The sequence below is a fragment of the Microplitis demolitor genome, chromosome 1 (genome assembly GCF_026212275.2).
Source record: "Microplitis demolitor isolate Queensland-Clemson2020A chromosome 1, iyMicDemo2.1a, whole genome shotgun sequence".
In the NCBI taxonomy this organism is placed as follows: Eukaryota; Metazoa; Arthropoda; class Insecta; order Hymenoptera; family Braconidae; genus Microplitis; species Microplitis demolitor.
In genome coordinates, this window is record NC_068545.1 from 24,343,122 (window position 1) to 24,363,808 (window position 20,687).

General features: G+C 35.0%; 1 protein-coding gene across 1 annotated transcript in view; it reads right to left on the bottom strand.

Moving 5' to 3' along the window:
* The window catches only part of LOC103577931 (protein sax-3), a 196,356-nt gene extending 177,911 nt beyond the window's left edge, over positions 1-18,445 (bottom strand). The window contains exon 1 of the mRNA XM_008558819.2: positions 17,476-18,445. Coding sequence (XP_008557041.1) covers positions 17,476-17,557 — 82 coding nt within the window. The 5' untranslated portion in view covers positions 17,558-18,445. The remainder of the gene's footprint in view (positions 1-17,475) is intronic.
* Between the last annotated feature and the right edge of the window lie 2,242 nt (positions 18,446-20,687).

Sequence of the window (20,687 nt, forward strand, 5' to 3'; positions counted from 1 at the left end):
GGGTTGGTCCACGTACGTAGGGTACACATTAGTGTGTAAAGACGTACAGCTGTATATCGATGACTTGTCGGCGAGTGGGGATCTAAAAGCCTTTCGACGTTGCGGTTTTTAAGGTGGAAAAAAAAGCGTCAGTCGCACAGACGAGGATAGAAATATAATGCAGAAAAAAAAAAACTCAAGTCATGGGTGGTGAGTTGGAGAGAAAAGTTTCAGTAGTACATATATACGAGTGTTGTACAGATCTTCAGCAGTAGTGGCATATTCTCAGCTTCCTTCGTCGTTGGCAAAAGTGCTCCTCCCAGCAACGCTCGCTTCCGGTCTTCCGGCCGATTTTCTTTCCAATTCCTTTAGCTACCATTACGCATACATATAAATATATGTGGGTGTATATGTGTATTCTCTTCTATAAGTTTAAATGGACGTGTGTTATGTGGCAGTAAAATATAGACGACAATGTGGAAAAGAAGAATCTAAGAAAGGCGGGCACACGGCAATCGTGCCACTGTTAAAACTCTCTTTCGAGCGCATTTCTGACGACGTAAAATCAACCTCCCTTCTCCGCGACTCTTATTTTTCGCTATCGCTTCATATCTTCTACCAACTACCAACTTTATCGTTTCACGCTGAGAAAATAAAGTTTTCACCCTCCTATTCACGCTCAAACGATTTGATTCGATATTCGTATTTATTTCCCAGCTTTTCAAAAATCATTTTCTCTTTGTTTTCTTCGCATTAACTATTATTTGACTTTTATCTCATAAGTAGTTATAGTGACAAATATATATTTCAATTTAAAAGTGTATCCTCAAAAGAGTCGTGGGAAAATTATATAATCTACAAATCCCTGAAAAAGGTGGTGTTCAAATGTTGAATATCTGAATTTATCGATGTCTCTGCAGTGTATTATGTGTGTCCCTATACATGCTGAACATGTACATGTACATAAATATATATATGGTATGAACGTTGAGTTGAATTCTGTCGACGCCCATGTTGTCTGGTGCTCCTTAGGCACAAGTTTGTAGCCCCCTCACTCGTTCCCGCTCTTCGGAAAAGTTGGTGCCATATACCTACAGCAAGCGAAATGTTTCGTGGCATAGGTTATAGATATGCATACACAGACTACTTTTCTCCATCTCTCTCAATCTCATACCGATGTTTCAATGCATGGCTTCTGTGTGTGTACTTTACTTGTACAATAGTTTATAGGAAACTCTCCTTTCCTTACAAAACGTAAACGCACAAACCGGCACCTCGTACGCTTGCTAAATTTATCAAACACCAAAGGTTGCTTGGGATTTCGGGCTTTCACCAGCAGATAAACTTTCTCGTATAGTAAAACTCTATTTGTTCTGATGATAATGGAATGCATATTATAATTATTGTCATTATTCGCCAAAATAATTTGTATAAAGACACGATAAGCTAATCATAATATATCATTATCATCATCTAGTTCAGCGGGATGTCCGCGATTGTCATAACCACATCACCACCAAATCCGGAAACCTCTCAACTTCCGTTAAAGCTTAACTAACCCCAGTAACGCAGTACAGTATAGTTTCTCTCTAGTCACCCCTATAAATGTTAGAGAGCAGGGTCCAAACTGCGTTGTAGTGAAACCTCAAAATATTATCCGCGCAAATTCATCATCTCGCAGTATAATTAAACTTGGTAAAATTTAATTTTTTAATAAAACTTTGCGCAGAGACTCTACAACTTCTCTATTATTAAGAGCAATTACGATAAAAAATAATAGAACCTGCATTCGCTGGACTTAATGAGAAAATAGTTGCCTCGAGTCGCGAATGATCGAACAATTGAGCACTCACGTGTGCGTTATGTACATCAAGAGTTGCAGAAGGGGTAGTGCAAATAACCAATAAGAGTACCGAGCAATAAAGTATTCTTAACGAGCACAACTCTTAACAATACTCTTTCTCTCTTTATTCCTCCTTTTACATTTATATACACTCATGACTAGTAGTTAAGTGTGTAATAATATTGTTGTACAGTGGTAGTATCGCGCAATGACGCTAAATTTTCCATACGAATGGCGTCAGCACGCGACCGGTGCAACGTCTGAAAAAAATCAATACCCCTGGAACAATGACACGTATCGATCGGATTGTTCCTTGTATTGGGGTACCGAGTTTACCAAGGGGCACGGTATTGTTGGGTGCCCCGCGAAATATACCGTACTGGTTTTGTAACCCCCTTTTGCCATTATTATTATTATTATTTGTTATTATGTATTCTTTTTGTTGCCAAGCTCTGCGAAGCGTGGCGCATCCTCTTTTTTCTTTGTTGCTAATGCAACCCGTGGAGCCCTGTAGACCCCTAGACACGCGTCAACCGAGGTACGAAAATTATCAGCTACTAAAGTCGAATACTTTTTTACTTTCACAGCTCTCCTGGGGATTCCCGCTCACCCTGACAATGTAACTTTTCTCAATCCATAACACCCCTTCACCTCTTTTCAACAAACTAAATGGTCCAGCAATGAAATATCGTCCTAGTCCTTATAGACATGTATTTATATGTATATTTAAATATACATGTATATTCAAGGTTTATCTATTTGTAAGTCGGACAGGACCTTCGACTCTCATTCCAATTTCTATTCGTGTACATGTTTTTATAGGACACTCTACAACTACATTCTACCTCTATACTGTGCGGTCTCGACTTTCTTGACAGCATATTCGTACGGAAAAACTAGCAAAACCTGGTGCACTATATTTCACAAGATAAACTTACCAACCGAACTCTATTTTCCACTCGAAAAATGTTTTTGTCGATATATACGCGGACATTTGCCCAAGGAATTGAGGTCATGGCAAGTGTTCAGGAAGAAAAATATATTTATAAGAACTAACTTTAAAGCATACAGATAACTTGATATATTTATGTTTACTACAGAATATAAAGTAATAGAGAGAATAAAAATTCCGAGTGAAAACATACACAGCATACTATGTAATTACTTGAAGATAGAGTCATTAAAGACTATTAAATTTAAAATGTATGTATAATGAATGTGTTATAACATTGTGACGGATAGAATTCCTTTGACAAACAAATTAAGGCTGCAACGCCTGGCAGGATATTACAGTTGTGTAATAAATCGATTGTATTCCGATGCCAGCAATCCCGAACATCCGTATAGCTGCGTTTGGGCACAAAGGGCATTCGAACTGCCGCTAGTGTTATACTCAGTATTATGTACTGTACTGAAGAGAATAAGAAGCCAATAGAATAGAAGACTATATACGTACATATATATGTATATGTATGTATGTATCTATATGTTGGATGTGGTGTAGTATATAAAGTAATAACGACGAGGGGTGAAAGCGGAAGTGGCTCGCGAACTCGTGCCGGTGCTAGCATGGTGGTCCGCCGGCGACGACGTCCGGATACCATAATCACGCCACGTTACCTTTGTTGACTAGCTGAATGAGAGAAAGAGAAAGACAAGAAATTATAAATGAGGATAGAAAATAAAACCGATTAGGTGGTGAGACGACGAGTGACGTAAAGGGAAAAGAGAACGCGCGGCACGAGAGTAGGCGTGCTCATGCTGCCCGTGGGCTACAATACCCAGAGAATAAGAGAGATTCTGGACCGCCGCTGACTAAGACGACGACTCTTACCAAGACGAAGGTACTGCTGAGGGAATAATTAATCCGATAGCTCGGGTATACTCTGGAATATCGAACCACCTTCACTTAGGCAGCATGACGTAAACGTAATTTCGTATTTACCCCTGCTATTAAAACTTTACAGGTTTTTATTATTTATTATTATTAGGATTTTTTAGAGCTAGACACATTAAAAGGATCCTCACCTTCATAAGCAGTATTTTTGTTTATTTAAAGATGTTCTGCGTGGGCTTTCCGGCAGTCGCGAGGAGGTGAGCGAGTGAGAAGGGCCAAAGTTAAGGCGTGCCTGAATATCGCTCCCTATTTTATGACGTGAAATATATGATGGCGGTGCTCTGCCAGGACTGAGACTAGCAGGACCCAACTGAGGACTTGAGAAGAGAATCCCGAAACTCCGAAGCAAAGCCTCTGTGTACGTTTGTTGTGGGTAATATACGTGCTGGTACCTCTGAGTGCTCAATAGAAGACTGCCGACTACTCTCCGAGAGCCCGGGGAGGCGTGGTAAGAAAATTACGTTGATTAAATTCATAGATGGGTATAGAAGGGGGAGGAATTATTAGTCAGACTGAGACAATGCACGCACAGTTTGTACATGTAAGAGTCGAATGCGTGTGTATAACTTATACGCGATAAATATAATACTAAAATATACAATATATGTATACCGATGGGTGAGTCAAAGCTGTATTCTATATCGTGAACGTGTATAGCAGGACATGGATGTTATATATATATAGTACCGGAGCGGCAAAGTATACCGCCTAATTAGATGTCGATTTAGCTCTGAGATAAAAGCAATCGATCTATGTCTATGTCACGGCATAATTGTTTTCCTGATGATATATTTTGTCGGTAATTGAATTTAGATAATTAAAAATAGGCTCGATGGTATATATGATGACAGAATAGTTTTAATATTTTATTATTATTGAATAAAGTAAAGACACTAGAGTCTCTAGAGAGTTTAAATTAATGAAGGTAGAAAAGTGTAAATTAGTCTCGCACAGTGTATCGTATGTATCTGAGTAAATATATACACATGTAAGTTTACCGGTACTGAGTATACAGTACGTGTATTTTAGTGTACTTACGCACTCAAGTTCGACGGGTTTTAGACGACTAGAAACAACATCATAAGTTGAGAGAGAATAACCTGCTGTAAGGACGTAAGGACGGTATGTGCAAAGACCTATATATGTGTAGATATAAATGGTGAGAGACTCGAGATACGAAGACATATCAAGGCAGTACACGAGAGTAATCTTTAGGCTAAGGCTTCTCTCGCATCAGGCTGATGCAGTAATTTCCAGCCGAGAGAATTGCGGCCTAGACGAGATATGATAATGCAAATGCACTGGAGACTAAGACTCTCTTGCTCTTTCATACTCTCTTACTCTCTAGTTCTTGTGTGTTTAGACACACGTGTGTAAATATACACCAGTATCTGACAACAGTTGTATACATGTGTATATGTTGTTGTCGTAAATGTATAAACGTCATGCATGCACAGGTACCCAAGTACCAGGAATAGATATAGATGTTTATAAACGTATATACATATAGATATATTTGCCGGATTCGTTCAGCAACCGCTAGTTAGTGAGACAGTCGAGATTGAGAAGCTCGGAATAGCGGCATTATTATATCTATTATCTGTCTACTCGTGGCGGTGGCAAGATAAAGAGCATTAGCAACATAATTATAAATGATATTAAATTACGTACGCTGCATGAAACTTTGTTGGAAGACGGCGAGCTGGCAAGCGGCCTCGAGACACTCACCGTGCGCTCTCTGGATGCTCGAGAGAAACTGGACTAAAGTAGTTGAGAAACAGCGGGTGCAGCCGGGCTCAGATCGAAGCCAGCGCGACTGTCGGTGGAAAAAGTTTAAATAATGTCGAAAAGGATTAAAAAATAATAAAGCAAAAAGGGTAAGTGAGGAAAGAATGGTCTGCAGTATGGGGACGTCACGCTGGGACACGTCGAATAAAAAAGATATAAGAGTAGTAGGACGAGTACGTGAGCGTGGAATTAAAACTCCTTAAACGTGGTTATTAGGCGTAAGAGCGGTCATTACTGTCCAATCAGCGTTCTCACTGACACGTTCAGAAACGCGTGGTACGTGGTAAGAGTAAGAGTCGCGAGATAAGAGAGAGGCTGATAGTTGGGAGGAGCTCGAAATATTTCCAGGCTGTTAAAAGCATCCCGAGACTTTAGATCGGAATATATATACCACCACCTTGAGCAGCATCTCCAACGCCGCCGCCTTTCTTTACTTCATATATAGTCAGCTACACCGACTCTACTTATCCTTTCTCTTTGGCGGCACACACCGTGTGCCAATGGAACTCGATCGTATGAGAGATATTTGCATACCACGAACGCAGGCTTGATTTATTATACTCTGGTGCACTCTCCTAACAATCGAGAATCATCAGAATCATTAATACCTTTGGTGTTACTCAGGTATCATTTATTTCTTTTACTCTTATATATATATCCAAGGTGTGAGTGTACGTGTTATTGAAAAATCCGAGCGTCACTACCATCTAGTCTTTAAAACAAAATTTAAATTAGACCCAATCGAATTAATTACTTCTTTCTGTGACAATATTTATGGGTATTCTTTGGGAATAACGCCACTATGCTATGCACACCACGGCCACAATGGCTGTTGGGAGCTGTGTGTTTATTGACAACGTCCTCTCGCCCACATGTTAACCTTCACTGGGCGAGTAGCGTGAGAGAACAAAATAATAAAAAGGATGATGGGATAAAAGATAAAAAGAATGATAGTGTAAAAAGAAATTTAAGAGAAATGTGGATGATACTCGTGGTGTGCGTGGAACTCTCTCGTAAGTGGTAGCTTGCCACGTAATCTCGCGAGTACTTGGTCCGGAAATTTAATTAGGATTGTTATCTATCGACGTGTTATTTGATTATGACAGATGAGGTTACAGACCACCGAGTAAAATGAATTTGCTGGATAAAATACGGGGTTATTGTTTCTTTTGTTTTCTGCGAAATAAATTAGCGATGTCCGCTTGATAAAATTCATCACGGCCAAGGCCTCTATTTACGAATGATATAGTGTTGATTTAATTAAGCGATCGAGGATCGATATCGTGTTTGTGTATAATAACATCTCGTCAACACATTTGTATGGTGTGCAAAGTGCAAATGCGTCTGCGGAGGAGATGCCGGCCGGAGACAGACCGGCAGTGCCACTGGCATTGCTTCCATTCTCTTATTCTTCGCTCGATCAATTAGAACTGTCAGAAGCGTCTGGACGTCCGTACCACCACGTCGCCATGTTACTCAGCCCGGGTTATACTCCTATTATACATATATTAATATATCTATATATGTATATAAATAATACTGAACTACTCAAAGGGGATCAAGAGCACGCGAGATGAGAATGTTGAGAGAAATTCGAGTCGACGAACTCTCAATCTTTAGGTTTTACTTTTTTTACCCTCCTTTTCCAATGCGTTTCTTTTGTTCGCGTAACAAGGGAAGCTCCAATGACTGCTGGGAAAAGTACTGGTTCAATTTGTGTAGGATTACAAGGCTGAGCAGTAGAATATTTTTTAAAATATTATATATTATCGGAGATATTTTGAATTTTTTAATCTTAAATGCCTTTTAAAGTGTAAATAAAGATAATATTTATTGGAAATGATGGACCACTACTATCTAAGATACATCAATTAAAATTTAAGAGTTCTCTGTAATAAAAATAAAAGAGAAACTTAAATAAATTAACGATGATCCGTTATCCAATAACAAACATATCACTTGTTTTGTTATCTAAATTATTGTTATTTAATTCGAAAAACTTCTCGTAATCCTCGATTAAAATTATCTAGGATGTAGGTATATATATATATATATATAGAAATGTATAAATAATACAGTATACACAACAGATGTGGGCGTTCGTGACTTAAGTAATAATCAATTTGAAGTTCATTTAATAGATATCTAAATTCTTTTAAGCCTATTGAGAAAGAGATAAGAAGATTAAATGAAATGAGAAAAAAAGTAAAGGTTTAATAAAAAATAAACTGGCTAACATATCAAGAGGATTTTGACTTTTACTTTTCTCTCAATGTTAACAAACTGTATATATATATATATATATTCGTGGGAGGTATTATCTCTGCCTACTTACATAAAATAATTCATGAGTTATAATCAAATGTCGAAAATAATAAATTATCTAAATAACTGGAAACGATTTTTGAAAGTTACAAGTATACATGCCTAAAAAATAATGGGGCCAAAAATTTTTAAAAATCACGGACCTAAAAGTTTGTTGAGAAAAATGTATTTTAGAATAAAAAATATTTATTACACTTGACAAACACGATGACAGCTGCACTAAAGTGTATTATGTCCCGAGGAAATGAAGGGACATAAGAGTTGGATTATTTTCTTCAAAGCGGATTAACAGTTTATATTTAATGCTAAACTAACATAACACATTTTTATTACTACAATAATAATAATAAAACAATATTTAAGTTCTATTAACAATTTATATTTAATATCTCAATTTAACTGTACAATAAAATAGTCGCGTGCTAACAATATCTCAAAAGTCACTCGATCTACTCGACTGTTTTCTCAGCTCTGAAAGCTTTGATAAATAAAACTCGCCTCTGCTCAATTCTATTTACCATACACAAAACACTTTTCGTCTTTTAAAATGTTTTTTACTCCCATTTTAAACGTTAATTTCTTTTGCCGCCGGCGCTGCACCGAGAATTCCTCTACACTATTCGCGTGCGTCGTATTCTATTTTTAAATCAACCAACTAAACTAAACGAATTTTTTTTAATCTAAAAAAAAAAATAACCTAATGCACCCGCTCGACCGTTAATAGAAACGACTCGCGACTTAAACTACTAAAGAGCAAAACAATCTACTTATTAAATACACATATATTTAACTAAATATCGCCTCCGCAATCGACTAATTTGATTGTTTCCATTTCACTCCGTCATCAATTATTTTACTCTCCAATACTTTTATTTAATTACCTCTACATTATTTGCTATAATATCCACTATTATTATTATTATTATTATTATACATTTAATCTATTATATAATAACAATAATATCACTAATTTCAATAACTATCATTACCTAAGTTAGTAAATATATATTGCATGATTTACTAAAATACATTAAGTTCAGTTATGAAACATTTTAATTCTCTCTCTTTCTATATATGTATATATATATATGCATATAAACATTAAAATGACGACAAACTCGCAGTAATATCGCGTTCACGCGAGTTTGGTCGACTCATTCGATTAATAATAATAATCACTCAGCACACATACACATATATATGTACTTATCGATATATATGTATGAACCCGCATATGGTGCATCGCGACATATGGACGTCTGGCAAAACTCATGCACGCATTTTATCCAATATAATACGCGACTGTACTCTGACTAGATATATATATACACACATATTATGACCTATGGGACATTTTCTCTTATTTCTTAGCTCTCTACACACATACATCATACAAAACTATTATATTTATTCGACCTGCTTGTTATATTATGCGAAAACTATACCAAGTGACACCGGATATGCCCCGTATGTTCCTCGTTATAATTTATTGCTCGTCAGTGAATAAAGATTGCTAACTATCTGTTACTGATGGGCATCTATTGTGAAAATATAATTATCATTATTATTTCAATTGGAAATATGTCGTGATTTGCAGTCGCACTATTTAAACTAAAAAGTTATTGTTTCAGTAGTTTATTGTAAAACTCAATATACAACTAATATCCGATGTTTATTTATCAGCAGCCAGTGGAATCAGAACAAGCGAATGATTTAATGAGATCAGAGGTTAAAGTTTTGTAAACCACTGAAGGGAAAAATAGTTATACTGATAACGTTTAGCGATAAAATATATAAATGCTAGTTTTTATAGTTTACCGATAAAATTATTTTCATGATTTAGCTTTTGGTTTTATCTCATGTTTACTGTTGTTGCCAGGTAAGCATTCATATACACAAATATTCTTATTGTTCAAAGTTTTCTTACTATTATTTATCGCTCATAAACATCCACTCTACATACACCAATATATACATATATATGAAACTCATTAGAAAATTAGCTTTTTACACAACTTCTTTAGTGATTCTTTATCTCTATCTGCAGAAAATATAGTAGAAAACATCTTGACCATTTACTCAATCAATCATATATATGTATATATATATATTGTATACACATATATAGATTGTGTATACATAAGCTGCCTCCGTTGAAGCCATGAATCCGTGTCACTTTAACGAACTGGCTATCGATGTTCATAATGACCCGGTAGCTTCAGGCGTTCATATATATGCATATATATATTTGATGCTGATAGATGTATTGATCGCTTCAACGCATGAAAGGCTAACGAAAGCACCATAGGTGATTACTGAGGGTCATTATTTACGACGTTTTTTTTTAGTAAATTAAATATTCGGTATTTTAGATAATTAATTTTAAATACGCCATGTCATTAGAAAACATATACGTCTATGTGCATATGTACTTTTATTTAATTACTTTGGTATTCAAAATCATTTATTTTATGATTATGTAAATGAGGATTTGGTATTTAGCGAGTGCATAATTTCATCGAGTATTTATAAATGAAAATTCTTTCTCTCGGTTATTATTCAGTTTTAAATATTTAATTAATTATTTATTTTTTATCTGCTATTAAATTTAATGAAGTAATAAATTTTCGATTATTTAAAGTTTATAACTTTTAAATATTAGTTATTATTAAATTACTTTTATTATAAAGTTTTAAAATTAAATGGTGAATTTTGTCTATATATATAAATATCTTAATGCAAGTTAACAATAAAGTTTTTTTTACTAATAGTTAGAAAGAGTGTATTATAATTTTATAATAGAAGCTGGTGAGATTGAAATTAAAAATCCATTTTACTCGCGTCACTGCTAAGTAGACGGTAACATAAAATAAAAAAAGAAAATGTACATTTTTCATCAGAAACTTTTTTGGTTTTTTTTTTTTTTTTTTTTTTTTTATCTACTCTTATTTTATTTTCTTTTACAAATCTACTAGTCACGATGGTACTTGGCTCATCCCGGAAAAAGTTTTTCATCGTACGAAATAACGACTACCGGCACTTCTTTTTACTGGACTTTAAAAAATAAAATTATAATAAAAAAAAAAAAAAAAAAAAAAAATGAAATGAGAATATAGAGAATGGAATTGTTCATACTCAAAGTAGATTGGTAAAGTTTAAGCAAAATGTTGTGCTGAAGACAGTGGAAATTATCTTGGATTGAATATAAATATAAAAGCTAAACTTTTTTTTCTCATAAAATTCAATAATTATTTTTTATCTCTGTAAATTAATTTATAACTTATAATTAAAAGATTGCTTAGTTATTTTATTTGCTTTTCACCCTCATCTTAATCACCAATGAGATAAAAAAAATATATATAAATAAATCAGCGGCTATCAATCAACGCCAGTGTTTTAAGTATTTACAGAGAACTAAAGCGTAAATAGTAATACGTATTTAATTCTGTACAATACTTTCGCACTTGCAACATGCTCCGACAAGTGCCGATAAGTTTGTGTACGACTTTGCACTCGGCTCTCGGCTCCGCGAGAAAGATAGACTCGTTTCTTCGAATAAATAAAAGATAACGTAATAAAAATATTTAGACAGGCACCGGCGGTTAATTTAAAGAAATTATAGGATTTAATTACATGAAATTTGTAAGTTGGGAAATTCGAATTGAAATATCTTTGACAGACGTAGGTAAACAAATGGCGGCAAGAGAGGGAGAGACAGAAAGAGGAAGAGGGCTGGTGAACACGAAAGATAGATGGTCCTAGAGGATGAGGAAGCGGAGGGTGGGTATATGGGATGCGTCTTGATAGCATTGCTGTGAACAAATATTTACGAGAGACCAACGGCGGGCTTGAGAGAAACGAGAGAGAAATTACTTAAAGAGGAAGGCAGTCTCTCATTACCGATGGGTTTGTTGATGTTACGTCTCAGTCTCGGAGTCGTTATTTACTCGGTAATATGGACCACGACAACGACTCGCGTGGAATTATTAATGACACGGCTTGTTCGAGTGATGAACGACTGAGAGTTACTGTGTTGCAGTGTTACTCTGTCTATTTACGATTAGTCTATCTGAATTTCTTTTAATCATTTTCAATTGGATGATTGTTAATTAAGTTAACAACTTGGCAATTAAATACTTTTAGAAAACCATCAGCAGCTTTCACGGCTGATTATTCTGTTTTGCCCGCGGAAGGCACGACAAGCTTTTGGTTTTAGTTTGTCTTAAAGTTTTCGGCATTAGTACAATATTGTTAATTTATGCGCAAGTATAGTTACCGCTGGCAAATAGTGTTTAGTACAGAGGAAAGAAGGGAATGGAGAAGAAACGAGTCAGTGGCACCATAAAGTATAATAGAGAGCATGTTGGGAGGTGATAATGCTATGAATGTGTCTCGCTTGCTCATAGTTCTGCTGATGATGTGCGCTTTCAACTTGCTCTCGCTATGCTTGAGTCGGCGAAGAATGTCGGCTGACTGGTGAGAACCAGAGGGAGTATGTGCTCAAGCAAGTGGTGGCATCTGTGTTCAAGCGCCAAGTGTCTGATACGCTGAGAAATGAGCTTGCCGTAAACTTTTTGCAGAGAGTTACTATAATTTATTTATTTCAGGGATTATGGATACTAATTCGTAGGATACATTAAATATGAGCCTCGATTGCTGATGACTCATGACTGATGACTAAGTTTGGAGCTTAAATAGATGATATCCATGAGGTTTTTTTTTTTTTTTTTATTGTAATTTATATAATTAAATTAACTTTTTTTTGGATTTGAGATGGTGATTGTTTTTTTTTGGTGTTTGTGGTAATGTAGAATGCCTTGGTCATTTGACACGTCGCCAGACTACCAGCCATTAATAATTAAATTCGTCAGATATAGAGAGTAGAGAGTGTTGTTTGTGGAAACGGGCCAATAGACCTAATGGTATAAAGCCACATCATTTTATAGTATTATATTATTTAAGAGTATAAATGAAAGAGTGAAAAATAAAATAGTAGGATGCTGGTATCGAGGATGGATGTGTAAGATGGAGTAGAGTGTGTCTTTCTATGCTGTGAATATTATGGCTCTGAGAGAGAGGAAATTTCTAAGAAGGCACATCGTCTCCTTTTCTCGAGTGGCCACGGCCTTGCTTGTGTTTTTGTGAGTGTGGGTGTGTTATATAGGAGAAAGATGAAAAAGAAGAAGCAAAAGTAAAGCAGCTCGACGGAGTATAAGTACAAGTAATGGAGATCGGTTATAGAGTGGAGATAGCGAGAGTGTGGGAAGGAAGAGCAAAGTGGCGAATGTCGCGTATGAATAAAAATCAGCATAGATGGAAAAAAAAATGATGTAAATAAATGTAGATCGAGTTATAAGTGCGTTAGCGGGCGATCGCGGGTGTCTTGGTTGTAATCTTGGTGTCCGTCGAGATGTCGACTGAGAGACGGACTCGAGTCGTGTCACGTCCGTTCGTGCTTCGTGCCGTGGAACGGGATCGATAAGACTTGCAGGCAATCTAACTGCTGGAGACGATGAGCCAAGAGAACGACAAGATAGGAAGTTGAGAGCGTACCGACTATCCGATTGATCGATTGCTTATATTCGGATTTAAAATACTCGCACGGCGTTTTGAGCGCACCGGATTTTCTAGTATCATTTTCTTTATTCTCATTTCACGACTATCCTCTATCGATAGGAAACCAACCGTGAATTTGATTGATGTTTGATCAAGGACTCACAATATAAGACATCAGTGAAATAAAATAACAAGCTCCGATGATGATATAAACATAGCTGCTTGATTTTATTTAATATAACTCTTGTCGTGTACGCAGTCACCGATCGCGTCTGATAGATCTATCAGGCGTCAGATCTTTCGCTTCTTGCTGTTGATCTTCATGAATAAGCAACGCGTTGCCTCGCCAGCTCCCAGTCTAAGTACGAATGAACCGTCATGTCGATAAGAATAAAGTAGAGGAAGCCGAGGAAGGTGCCGTAGTGTGCTCAGCCTGTAATATAACTAGCACTACATTCAGCTCTCTTGGCTTCCTACACTTGGCAAGAGTACACCTCCCAAGCTCCCAGTGTTTGTGTAGTCAAGTGTACACGTACATGTACTTGCACATTTACCCGGCGCACGGGAGTTTCGCCGAGGCGGCAAGCAACCAGTGGCCACCGATCGCGAGGTTAATAGCCAGCGAAGCGGTCCAACGATGAATCGATCGATATCCCGACAATCTTCACGATACTCGAGTATTTTAAATTCCACGGAATAAATATTCGTGACTCATCGGAACTCTTATTGACGCCAAAGAACTTGAATCCTCGAATAGAGTAGATGTTTGTGTAGGATATTCGTGCGAATGAACGATAAATCCATTAATTCAAACAGCTTATACATAGATATAAATATATAAATATATATATATATACGTGTATATAATCATCTGGTTGTGGTGATCTGTTGCCGCGATCGTTTAGCCGGGAGCTTCCTGAATTCAAGGGATAGTAATAGCACTTATCATCACTATCCGCTCTACTCTATAATAATAGTATAATTAGTATTATTATGGATTAATACTCGGTTTTCTCACTGTCAACTATCTAACGAGTTTAATATCACATTAGATATGTAGTAGTCCATTTTGCATCATCAGAGTGTGGCTGTGACGCCGTCTGTATCAATTACGCGTGGAGTTGCTCAGTGGACGGATAGAAGAGGAGATGACTAAAATAAAATAAATTGTGTTATGTTATGAGAAATAGTATTCATGGAATTTCGTAACGAGGCTCTGACAAACGCTCCTCCTATCTTATTCGGACGGTGATGTTGATGTAATGGGCGCTGGCAGTGTAAGAAAGCCTGTGGATCTTACGCTTACGTTATAAGAAGGTACTGCGAAAATGTTAACCACTCTACGCCAGATAGTTCAAGTGATCTCGACTGTGTAGAATGTTATGTACTTGAAATATGTATGTGTGACGTATGTATAATATAGAGAGCTGTACTACTGACTACTGGTAGATTACGTTCCACGTAAGTTTACTCGGTCGTATTCCTAAAGGAAAAACATATACTCCCGTTTTTACAGTAGACTAGACTAAAGTTGCATCGATGTGTGATGCATTGAGACAGCCGAGGAGAAATGCATCGGGGATCGTTTTGCGCTGAAAGTGAAACATCTATCGATATTATGAATTAAAAATAAAGCGCTCGCGCAAGCAGACTTGTGATTGAAATAAAAAATTTATAAGGCTATAGGAGAATAAAAATACTGAGAGGTATTGAATGTATGTGTGTGTGTAAAAGGGATAGAGAATCGAGATCGGATATTCGACATTTGTGTGTTGGGAATAAGAAGTTAAATTGATAGAGCTCGCTGTGTGAGAAAGAGTAAGAAAAGTCTCTCACGAGTTACGGTGTATTTTACATATTTAAATTGGAAGTGTCGATTCCCTCGTTCACGAGATTGACAGCGCTAGTTTTTTCTCTTCTAGTAAAACCTTTTCTACTATACATGTATATATTATATATATACATATCTACATATATGAATAAGTATTTTTACTAACTTGTTTGGTTGTTGGTATTTGGCTTTTACCGATTGAGGAAATTGTATTTGACACTTTGTACCCAAATTTATAAAATAAAATTTTTTCAATGTTCTTTTGTCATAGCGTCGGAAAAGTCGTGTTAGTTTTGATGTTCATATTACAGAGTAACATGAAAATTAAATATTTTTGAAATTAAATTGAGATGTGAGTCGCTGTCGACACAACTGTGGGTGATAAATATAAAATAAAAAGAAAATATACAGCCACCTGTCTGTTTCACCTGGTAGCGATGATGGTGTCAACCGGATGTACACATATACTCATCAATACACAATCTATATATCTATCTATCTATCTATCTATAAATATATAAATTCAATATAAACGTAATCGAATTCATATTGTGAATAAAAAAAAAAATTTTAAATATTATCGCGTTCCACGTGAGTAAGCATCAATATCAATTATGTAGGATATACAATATCGCACACATGCACATATTTATAGAGAGTATATTTTCAGTACTGCTGACGGTAGGTTTCTCTATAGATTAATATTATAGATCTAATGTATGTAAGCTTACCCACGGAGTTGGATTTAATTCTACAAGCTACGAGCTATCTTTAGTCGGTAGTTATATACACAATATATAAGTTTATATATATATATATATATATATTCTATCTATACATCTATCTATCTATCTATCTGCATAAATTTCGATTAATTATTCGCGTATGGAGTCGCATATCGTCCGAATGAACGTAAAATAACCTGCCTCTGCCTCTATCTCCTGAATAATTTCCTCTCGTGTATTTTCCGTTTGCTTATGCGCCTCGGATAGGATCCAATCAGTAAATTCACAAAGAACCTCCGTAAAATTAAGTTAAAAAGCAAACTTTAGTGCTCGCGGGTAATCGATCAAGTGTGATATTGCTCATCTCGAATAAATTACCGTAAATCGATAGACTGGAAAGTGCAGAAATCTCGATGAGTCTTTAGGAAGTCTGTCATCGGGTCCTCAAAATTAAGAACAAGTACAGAGCACTAGAGCTTCATCTCTTACGCTTTGCTTTACTTAGGGAGATAAGTGAAGTTGAGATATAATAATGCAGCTGAGATAGTTAAACATTAGCTCAACTACACTACAGTCTTGATGACTGAACACTACCGATGCTAGTAAAGTATTTGACAAAGTTTTACACCGGCAAGATAATCAACTGAGACCAAGTGCAGAATTAACATTTCTCAGGCGCTGAATATGCTAAAGTGCTGATAGAGCTTGTAAGAGTTGGATTATTATAGATAGTTGAGATTGCTGAACAAGTGTAACGAGAAACTATTGTTAGTGCTGGAGATCATGACCACTTGACAAAACATTTTAATTTTCTCGGCAAGGAACGGGACTCTATTTTATACGTCTAGAATGAGACCTCGCGGGCTTTATATTTTATACAGATATACATAGATATATCTTGTTAAAGATGCTACCAGTACAGTCGGAGTATGGAAAGTAACTGAGAAAGAGTAAGAAAATCCATTTTGAGTTAAACTTCCAGAGTTCGCAAAGTCAAGAAGGACAATTATGTCTTGTTGAATAAGAGCTTCTGTAGCTAAAATATAACTTTACTATTACAAACTTTTTTTTGTCCATTGTATTATTTAACTTGCTCTCAGACATTGTGTAGTTAATTATTATTACGGTTATTATTATTATTATTGTTTTTTGCAGCATGTATTACCGATGTCTCAAGTTTGGGTAACGAGAATAATTACACAGAACAAAATAGATTTCTTGGCGCAAAAAATTTTATTCGCCCGAAAAAGTTTTTACTTGCCCTTAGAAATATGATACTGAAGTTAGCCGAAGTCTAATAATTTTTAGAATTTTTTTTAACAATAAATTACAAAAAATTAAATATTTGAAAAAATTTCACCTGTAGTTTTTTCAATTTTCGACGTGTGCATATTTTTGGTTTTTGTTTTTATTTTATAATTGATTTATCAAAAATTACTAATTGTCTGCTTACTTCAGGATCATCAAGAAATCCTTTTTTTCTGTGTACAAATAAAAGGGAGATTAAAAAAAAAAAATAATAAGAACTCACCTTTAGTAGAGACTGCCAAGAAAACAATTATCAGAATTAAAAGCTCCGATCGGAACTCCATTTTGCGTAATATCCAGAGCATTGTGTCTCGAAGAAATTGATAATGAGTAATCACAGAAACAGAACCAGATAAAATAAAATAAAAATGAAATAAATAATTAAATAAAACGGTTTATCACCAATACACAATCATCGTACTGACACTTATCTCTGCCGGGCGCACTTATTTATATATTATTATTAATATCTAATATTAACAATTATCAAACACTATTTTACTACGCGATCACAACATACACGTACAATCTCCACTCCGAAGCTTCAAACAAGTCCACTTTTTTTTTTCTCTTACTATTATTTTATTTCATTTATTTGAATAAAACTTCTCCAGGTTTTGCTACTGACAATCTATTTTTTGCGGCAGACAACAATCCTCCTGTATTCCCCACGATTAAATCGAACTGTTGTCAAGAGCTTTATATACTAGTTTAAATATATAACAAAACTAACATAAAACTTGTATGTACTCACATCTGAATATTTAAATCTACCGTATGTTTATATATTTATGATATTTTTTTCTTTAGATTTTTATTTCACTTCCATAAGATAAAGACAGTCCATTAAATTATTTAATACTCCATTATTAAATAGATTATATTTTATATCCACACTCACAATATATTTAGTTGAGTTAAATATATATTTATATTTGAATAAATTATTACTAGTAATTATCTCTTGAAAAATTAAGAGACAACAAATAAACTCCAAAAATGTTTATCTCCATGGCAAATGTTTGTTTTTTTTTTTTTTAACACTAGAACTAAAATTTGTATTGTTTTCAAGTATAATTATACTTGTAATAATTGTTATTAAATTATGGTTTTAAGTGGTAGTAATTGTAAGTGAACAACAATACGAGCACGATTTAAAGGAGAAGAACGACGACAAAGTACTCCTGTCGAGACGGCGGTCGTTTCGCGACTGCTGACGCTGAGATTCGGACGCGGCGCCACGCGCCCCGAAACAACTACTCGGGCGACTCCGTGAGCAGTCGGTCGAGCCGATGATACAAATAAGCGCGCGTGCGCGTTTAAATGAACACGCGCGCCGGAGCGTTCATTTCCAAGGGTTGAGTGGCAGGATTACACTGGATGATATTATATGTATATATGAATATATGTATATATGTATATATGTATATATGTATGTATGTATATATGTATATAGGAAGTAAGGGATGGGTTTCCCTCTGTACTCTGTACTCTGTACTTTATACTCTATATTCTGTGTACAATGGAGTGGAGGGCTGTCAGCTAGCATCAACAACGGATCGTTTCATATTTCGAACCCACTTTTTTACTCTGCTACTCGCTGATGCTCTGGCGCTTTTTTTTATTTTACGAATCTCGAGTACCTAAATATTTTTAATCAGTTCTTTTCATACTCGATATTATTTACTACTGCAAATAAAATAAAAACAACGTTTATTATAATAGAAAAATTATCAAACTTATTTGAATTTTCAATTTCATAATTTTTCTTTTAAATTCGCAATTCTCATGAGCAAAAAAATTTATGAGCAAATGCCTGGAAATTTTTTTTTTTTACTTCTTACATGGGCAAAGTGCTAAAATAAATTTCTGATAAATTTAAAAATTATTTAAAGTGGCCTAATGTGCTCTATGTAATTTTTAAAAAATCAAGATTAGACAGTAATAGTTGATTGTATTGGTATTGTTACAGACAATCGGCCGCTACCGACACGAACGTATTTTCTCGTGACTAAAAATTATTATCATGCTTTAAATCCGTTGATCCGTGCACTATAAAATTGCACTGTAATAATCACGCCTTCAGCAAACTCACAACGGCAACATTTATATATTTGTATATATATTTACATCACATTATAACAAAACAAACTTTGATTTCTCATGAATAGATCACGTGATCCAAATCACGATTCACTCATAAAAAATAATATATCAATTGTCGTGCATTACTTAGAAATATAATTAATTGTTTAAAATTATTCAGAACACACTCCCATATAAATATATAAATACATATCATCTAAAATATCTACATCCAGAACCTCTAAAACCTAATGACGATAAAAAAATAAAGTTACCAGTTTTTGTAATCGCTCTGATCGATAATTTATAAATCATCGAGTTTAAATTGTAGCTCACCGTCTAATCATGTCGATCGTGAGATCATTAATCGTCTCGGGCTTATACACAAGCAAACGTCGTCAGGAAATATCTTTTGACATTCGTTCGCACGCTAGCATTCACTATTAAATCTAAACGTTAAATAAACCACTAAAATATCACACGAATATATTATTTAATGTATCGTTAAAAATATCTATGGATTTTAATGTTCTCTATCGTATTCTTTATCTCATTAGCCATTAATAAGTTTTCTTTTCACCTTCAATTCGACTCTATTATTCCAAATGCCTTTTCATAGACGGCTCAGAGTCAGGTTCAGGCTTTTGAAAGTTTGTTTGTCTGTTTTGTCTGCAAGGACCTTGAATGTGAAGCTGCAGGTTGGATAAATTCCAGAAGGATTGATCGTCAACACTGGGTTTTAATTCTTTCTCACCGAAACCTAACTCTATCATTTATTTTCAGGTATATATATATATAGAAAGACTATAAATATATATAATAGACATGCGATGCTGAGTGATTATTAACAGTTTGGCTAAAGGGGTGAATAAATTTGTGTGTACACTAGACCATAGAGAAGAGACCAGTAGACCGCCCACCTAGAAAAAGAATTGGCTTTTATTTATTTACATCCGTTGGGCCAGTGATGTAATTTTCTATTTTTCCCCCAATCTCTCGAGTTTATAAACTGCTGCACCGCCTTTGATAATCGACAATGGCAATAAAATTTCTTAAAATATTGTATAGGAATAATAAATAAAATAAAATGAAATGAAATATTATGTATATTTATATATTTTATATACAAAAGAATAAAAATATAATAAAATAATATGAAAATGCGAGAAATTCGGTCCTTTATTTTGTTTTTTTTATGTCAAAAAGTAAAACCAGTTGTACGACAATGACTATTAGTCTCACGTCATGGGGACCATCTGAGTTTTTATTTCTTCCTCACAAACACTGAGCACGCAACTTAAAAATAAAAGGTGTGTATTTTTTTTGTCCCTTGTATTCAAACTTACAACT